At 31.5% G+C, this 7994-nt stretch overlaps 2 protein-coding genes across 3 annotated transcripts; one reads left to right on the forward strand and one right to left on the reverse strand.

Moving 5' to 3' along the window:
* Nucleotides 425-1850, forward strand: LOC107628539 (the record flags this gene model as incomplete). 2 transcript variants are annotated; one of them, XR_002358003.1, is given in 3 exon segments in its annotated part: nt 425-606; nt 1006-1767; nt 1822-1850. XR_002358003.1 is itself a non-coding variant. In XM_016331180.1 (2 exon segments), coding segments are annotated over 2 exon segments (723 nt in total). In that variant the 3' UTR covers nt 1669-1793.
* LOC107628540 lies at nt 3507-5008 on the reverse strand. The gene is made up of 2 exons (XM_016331181.2): nt 4759-5008; nt 3507-4433 (listed from the first exon to the last, which is right to left on the reverse strand). Exons 1-2 carry the CDS (start codon nt 4813-4815, stop codon nt 3825-3827), a joined length of 666 nt encoding a protein of 221 aa, XP_016186667.1. The 5' UTR covers nt 4816-5008; the 3' UTR covers nt 3507-3824.

The following is a 7994-nucleotide window of genomic DNA, read 5'->3' on the forward strand; positions in this document are numbered from 1 at the left end:
AATAAATACAATATTACATTACATATAATAAATATATAATTTTAAATATTATGTATAAAATTATAAATATTAAACTAAATATGATAATTTTAAATTATTATTTTTCTCACATGACTGTTTGTTTATATAAGAATCGCCAGTGAGTTATAAATAAAAATAAAAGAAAGTTATATATAGATGTAAATGAACAAGTAAAATTTAGTAGCTAGATAGCTGACTGGATAATGATAATGATGATGTCCATCTAAATTAAATATCTTGTTTTCTTTGTCTGCAAATTGTCAACTCTTACTCAGCTAACAATTTAACAAATCTCTCTCTCATGATATATATAAACAGTTGTGCTAAAAATCATTATATTTTGTAATTTATATTTATTAGATTTTTTCGTATATAAATTCATTCATGGACACATAAACCCAACTCTTTCCTCCCCGTACTTCAAATGTGTACCTCCCACCAATTATTCAAACTCGACACACTCAAAAACGAAGAAAAAGAGAAAAAAGATTCAGAAGAGAAGAAACGAAGACCATCACCACCATCATGAAGCTTGTTTGGTCTCCAGAAACTGCTTCTAAAGCTTACATAGACACTGTTAAATCGGTAACTACTCCATAAATCTCAATCAAAAACCACCCTTCTCTATATCTTTACCTTCTTTCTTTCTTTCTTTTTTTTCTTTTCTTTCTTTGATACTGTTTTCATTTTCCCCCCTTTGATATCATGATTTCGTTCTTATTCTTATCCCCTTTTGAACCAAAATTCGTACAATACATAATAATAGGCTAAGCATGCATAGTTTATTATAAATTGAAATTCGAATCAGTTGAATTAATTAGCTCAAACAGTAGTTATATAAATAATTTAAAACCATATAATATATAATGGTGAGTAACGAACGATTTGTGCTTTTCTTTTTCTAATTTCTTTATAGTCCTTTTCTTTGTATCGAATCTTTTAATGAAATAATGTTAATTTATTTGTTGCTGTAATAATTTGCAGTGTGAGAAATTGAAGGAATCTGGGGTAGCTGAGCTCCTATCAGCCATGGCGGCCGGTTGGAACGCGAAATTCATCGTGGAATCGTGGTGCCACGGCGGCCCCATAGCGACAAGCGTAGGCCTAGCAGTTGCGGCTCGCAACACCGGTGCAAGGCACGTGTGCATAGTCCCGGACGAAATCTCAAGGCTAAAGTACACACAATCAATGGCGGAGATGGGGGTGGCGCCGCCTCCGGAGGTGGTAATCGCGGGGTCGGCGGAGGCGGCGATAGGTGGACTGGTGGGATTGGACTTTCTTGTGGTGGATTGCAAGCAAAGGGACTTTGCTAGGGTTCTTAGGGTTGCTAGGGTTAGCAATAGAGGTGCAGTTTTGGCATGCAAGAATGCATGGCAAATGAGTAATAATTGGAACAATCTTTCAAGGTTTAGATGGAACGTTGTTCTTGAAAAGGGGACACGTGTCGTTAGATCCGTGTTCTTGCCTGTTGGCAAGGGTTTGGATATTGCTTACATAGGCAGCAAAAGTGGTGGCGGTGGTGCTGGCGGCGGCAGTGGCAGTGGCAGCAGCCCCGACGGCGGTGCATCAAGTGGTAGAAAGGGTCCTAGCCGTTGGATCAGGCACATAGATCAACAATCAGGGGAGGAACACCTTTTCAGAGAGTGATTATTATTATTATACTATTGATCATCAATATATGTATGTTAACAAGGTTGGAAACAAATAAATAAATTTGTAAATTAAACATATATCATCATATATTATATAGTGTCATGCATCCTTGAGGATTATTATTGGTATTTGTAGATTAGCTATTAGATGAACTATGGAGTAGTATTTTTTATGAATTACAATTAGAGGATCAAGTTTCTGACTGGGTTTGGTGGTGCCAATCTGATTTTAATGCATAATGTGACATTTTCAGATGGTGGCTAGTTTTGTAGAAAGGGATGTAAATTATACAAGTATTTTATATATATATACAAAGTTGTTTTTTCTTTCGGATTATTGTAATATTTCAGAAGCTTGACTTTGTTGAAATAGTATGTTTTTACTTTAGTGTTTGTATTGATAAATTGATATATACGGCATATTTGCGGTCTATTATTTCTTAATTGAAGGGTTATGGTGGCGATGGCTAATAATAACTAATGAAATGATCCAGTGTCACACTCGTGGATTATGTGCTCTAATAACACCCAAAAAATAAACTATTTCATTTTATGACCAAGTCTAGCTTGGGTTCTTTTTTATTAATAATAAACAAGGGTGTTTCACTCCCCTATTTATTTATATATATTTTGAATATAATTTATTTCCTACTACTGAATTTGTCAATCAGAAAAAATACCATGTTTTTATAAGAATAATGGAGACCCTGATGAACTTTTACCGTATAAGTTGTTAGCTGGTTTTGTTTAACCAGTCATGGGAGGTATAATACTATAAATTCAAGTTTTTTTGTTAATTAAATTTAATTAAGTTAGTCTAACATAATAAAAATCAGTTATAATTAGTATTATTTTAAATTTTATTATTTAATTTTGTTGAACTTATTAGTTCATGAAAAAATTTGAATATATAGTATTATTCTGATTTGGAGAAGGTATTATATATTTACTCTATTTATTCTGTTGCATTAGATTTTAAGTAGAAATCTCAATTCAAATCACCTTGAGGAGGAACATTTGGACGAAAAATTTATATGCATCAAGATTTGTGTATATCTTATCTATGTGTATACTTTTTATTTTTGGTATTAAAATGATGGATAAAAAGTAAAAAAGAAAAAACTTATATATAATAGAAAAAGCTTACACGAGTGATATACTAAAGAATAATACAAATATAATTTCTCTGACATTATAACATAAAACAAAAATAGTAAAACTATGCAACCCTTATTTTGTCCTACATTAGTATAGAACATTATCATTTTTTTTAATTGATTCCCATCGACCCCCCCCCCCCGGGGCCCCAAAAAGAAAAATCATTTGTCCTCGAAATCTGTTAGAGGACAAAGCAATTACTAATATAATCATTGCTAAAAGAGTGGATTTATTAGTTCAGAAGAAGTACATTAAAATTATTCAACAATAAGATTCTATTGATCAGAGTTCTGCAGAGTATACCTTATAGTTTTGACTTGATGGATTAAGCGTCGCCATCTTCAATTAATAAACTTAGGTGTAGCATGATTCTTTATACAAGTTGAAAACATTGGGTTTTTTAATATACTTCCAAATAGGGATTAATTAATAATATTTAAGCAACTTCCAGGAAGCAACATTAGCAATAACATTATGATGAGATTCTAAAGTTAAAAGATAAAAATAAAGCTGCTCCTGAAAATCCTGCAAACCAGAGGTTAATGAAAATTGAATTAAAGGGTACAATAGTAATTGACAAAAGTAAGGAGAAAAAATTAGATAGAGCTAAGAAAACTTCATTTAATTTTTTTTATAAAACACAGAAAAATATATCACAATTTCTAATGGCTGATTTATTTATATAATAAACACTTGAATTTTTTTTTCTTTTGTAACATTATTCATGACTTCTTTGGCCTGTGACATAAAAATTAACAAGCCAAATAACATACAATTTAAGAGCAAGAAGCTCTTTTTCTACTTTACAATTCTAAATCAACTAATCATAAATACTCCTCAAATACAAGATTACACACCTAATACATAAATATTAAAAGACACAAACTTATTTAAGAAAAAAATACAAATACAAAGATGAGAAAATATGTGGACAGATTTTCACTCTATCTCTACTCATTTAGCATCTTTGCATTATGTGTTAAGATTAAATCCTCAAACTTCAATCTGTAATTTTCTGTTAGGAGAGGTAACCCTAAAAATATGTTCCTCCCCAGTGCACTTATCAACTTGAACAATCCAATGACTCTTCCTTCTTTGTTCAACCTTCTCATCATGACTCTTAACTATACTATTTGAATCCACTTTTGTAACAAGTAACCCTTCTCCAATAGGCAAAAAAGAAGCCTTCATTTGTCTCCATTTTGAGACCCTATGCCTCACATTGAATCCAACAACAATTGCACCATCTTTCTTTGCCCCTTTGAATGCAGCCATAAAAGCCTCTCTTGCATTTGTGATGTCACAATCTATAAGCACAAAATCAGAGCCTTTGTATTCACCTAACAAAAGAGTTCTTGCATCTCCCACAACAAACTCAACAGAGTCTCCATAAACTCCTAGAGCTTTTCTTGATCCCTGTTGCTCATTCGAGCCGGGACAAATGCACACCACTCGGCCGCCTGTTTGATGGGCGGCCGCAGCCAGTGCTAGCGTGGTGGAGCTGGCCGTGCCGCCGCAAACTGTCACCATGAATGTTGCATTCTTCCCTGCTGCCAATGCAGATATGAACTCAGATACATCAGGTTCTTTGCCCCTTTTGGCCTACACAATGAAACAAATATATATATAAGACTTAATCCAATGATTAACTTAAAAGGCTAATTGTAATACCTTCACTATTAGAATGTCATGTTTATGGCTGTGCTATTCTGATAACAAAAAGTATTACGACAACTTAATATAGTTAATATTAAAATAGGAGTTTTTGACTCGACATCGCTGATTTTTTAGATAACCAAAAATAAAATACTTTATCTTAAAAAAAAACATACAGGCATAAATTCATATACAAGACTTCTTACACTAATAACCCACGTAATGAAATTTTGAAATATGATTAGTGTAATATAAATGTTCTTTTGCTTACCATTTTGAGTGCTTGAAGATAAGCTCTCTTGGCATTTTCAGCAGACCAGCCAGACATTATGCTTGTTGATATGTTTTCAGTGAAATCACAGATTTGGTTTGAGATTTGAAACTGTATATCTTTGATGAGAAAATTAAACAACTGGTTCAAGTTGTTGAGCCATTAGCATTATATATATACACACACAAATAAATGTGTTGAAGAAAACCATAGCTTATGTTTGGCTCCACGTTATCTTAAATTAAAATTAGATTTTTGAGATTGGAAGCAACTGAGGGAGGCTGCAAGTGTTAGATTCTCTGAATCTTACCGTCCAAAATGGCACAAATTATGTTGAAAGTCCCGCTAGGAACTAAATAATTATATAGTACATAATTACATATGAATATTTAATTATTTGGTATATTTTGTCCCCAATGCACTAACACATAGGTACACTGAAAGGGCATGCAAATGTTATGGGCATGGAATTTAATTTCCATTTTTTGGCTAACTACTCTGTATGGTTGTAGTGTCTTTGTTCTTATCTACTCTTCTATGGCTCTATCCTTAACTTAAATTTTGACACATCAACAAATGTCGAGAAAATTGAAAATTGTGGTAGGTGTCATTCTTTTTCCAGGTGTCACGTATTGAATAGATGGCATGTATGTGAAGGAACGAGAAAATAACGAATATAGAGGGGTTTTTCATTTTTATTTCAAATAAATAATATAGGTTGAGTATGTATGTATGATGCTTGTTCTAAATTTTTCCTATACTAGATTATTGCAATTTTGTAACTGTTGCATTATTGGATTAAATTTTTAATTGATCAACTACTTTGAGTAATGGCATAGTCATAACAGATGCAAGTTTATGAATTGATAGCTTAACATTTGTATCTTTTACCAAGGTTCTAAAAACTGAACTAGATAGTAGTTAAATTGAAAAAATTAAAATTTAAAAATTCAATCGAAAGATTAACTGAAATTAAACTCGAATATAATAAAAAATATTTTTTAATGTATATTTTTTTTAAAAAAATAATTTTTATATTTAATTATTTTAAATCAATTAACCATTAAAAATATACTAATTTAACTAATTAGTTAATTTTCTTGACTAATTTTTCTGATTTTTTAACTAATTCTTGTCAACCTTTATTTGACCTAAACCAGTTTGATAACCAATTTTCAATTAACCAATTGAACTGTTTGATTCAATCCGGATCTCATAACCATGATCTTTACTCTCATATGAAGTGTTTAATTTGAACAACTTTAAAGTCGTTAGTTTCTTTAATATGAGTAAAAGATAGTATGATTCATATTTAATGTAAGATTATATATAGGGGGAAAATAGATATCATTATTAATATTATTTAAAGAAGTGGTAAGAGTATGATGAGATGATTATGTAATTTCTTCTCAAGAGCATAGGAATACTTCATCTTCGTCCATTCATCCAACCCAACATATATCATTTTTTCTAATGGTGGAAACTAAAGACATACACAGTACCGTTACAAAAATTTGCAAGTATAAGCTTCTTGATTAAGATGTTTAACATGAATGGGGTTTTGATAAATTAAAAATATAGTCTCTCCCTTCGATAAGTAGCTTAGCTCAAAATTTTCCTAATAATTAAACTTTTATTGAGCATCTATTTATTGGTAATGGTAACCACCTCTGAGACAGCATTATTTTACACTACTTTTAAAGCTGAGCACCCATTTTAAGAGACAATACATTATTCACTAATTAATGTTATCGTCCAAACCTTACTTTTCACTTTTCAGAGGGCGTGTATGTGATTCGTAAGAACTTGTATTAATGCAAGAACTTTTAGAGAAATAAAAACGTAACATGCCAACCACGCTTCTCCTTAAGGTTTGTTGAATTCTGATAACAATCAACAAAGAAAAGTTAGATGATGCTCTAAAATAACCGTCAAAAATAAAAGTGTTCATACCCTAGCCCAATAATAAAGGTCCAGGATTCAAACAAATAGACCCAACCCAAAGGGTTGGCCCTCACCCAGTACCAGCCTTCATCCCAAGAAGTCGGTACTGAACACGACCTGCTCTAAAGAAGTCGGATACGAGGGTTAGCTGGCAGATAACACTCATTCGAATGAGTAACTGCCCCTAGAAACTCTCCAACCACTTCATAGAGCCATATCTTAACTTCCTTAAGATATGGGAACGGTTATCCACCTAAAAAGGTGGCACTACTCCAGCGGTGGTTATTGGTTCACCATTATAAATACCCTGACATCCCTCAGGTATCACTAAGTTCCAATATACGTTCTAACCTGCTCCCACTTTTGCTAACTTAAGCATCGGAGTGTCTTTGCAGGTACCACCCCCCATTCTTTCTCACGCACAAGTCGGACGGAGGAACGCCGAGTACCAGGTCCACTCGATAGTCACCTCCCTCACACGTTTGGGCCAACCTACGCCATCCGGCTCACTAATCTCCAGTTACCCACCGTAACAAAAAGTATATGTTGTATTAGAGAAAAATACAAATAAGTTTCTAATTATTGTTTTTAAGAATCACATTAATTCCTAACTAAATTTAAATACTTATAAATCTTTAATCATTGAATGCTAGGGGCTAGCAACTTTTGTGATTTGTATCCATCAAATAGTCATCAATGATGATTTTAATGGTGTGAGATTTCATTCAATGACTCATTTTTCTTTGCTGGTTATATGCTGACCAAAATCTAACAAAATTGCTAACCCCTTAAACTTTTCCATAAATAATTTCTCTCTCTTTTTTTAATAGTAAAAAACTTATTTGTAATTAAATTTTTTTAAAAAACTTGATTGTAGTTGGGACAGAAAGTTAGCAACTTAATTATTTTTTTTAATTATTGTACAAACTTATATATATATACGGTAATTATTGTATAAGTATTGCTAAAACTAAAATCATTTTTTTTATATTTCGATCACATTTTTTTAGCAACACTTTTAAAGAAAACATTATTAAATAATACAAAATCGTTACTTTCGTTTTAACAACACACAATAATAAATATTATAACTATCGTAGCATTAGTAGAATCCACTATATACTAGTTTTAATATATTGATAGTATAAAATATTTTACACAATTATTCAATCACATCCATTTTTTTAGATAACCATTTACATTATTAATATAAAAAATAGTTATTTTTATTAATATATACATATAAAATATTTTATACCAACAATATATCAAAATTAAATTTATTTATATGC

This window comes from Arachis ipaensis, chromosome B02 (genome assembly GCF_000816755.2).
Source record: "Arachis ipaensis cultivar K30076 chromosome B02, Araip1.1, whole genome shotgun sequence".
In the NCBI taxonomy this organism is placed as follows: Eukaryota; Viridiplantae; Streptophyta; class Magnoliopsida; order Fabales; family Fabaceae; genus Arachis; species Arachis ipaensis.

What these genes read in the sequence shown, in the direction of transcription:
- LOC107628540 (XM_016331181.2), bottom strand. Translation starts at nt 4,815, where the DNA reads ATGTCTGGCTGGTCTGCTGAAAATGCCAAGAGAGCTTATCTTCAAGCA. An exon ending in ATCTTCAAGCACTCAAAATG is followed by an intron (nt 4,434 to 4,758) that starts GTAAGCAAAAGA and finishes TTCATTGTGTAG; the next exon opens with GCCAAAAGGGGCAAAGAACC.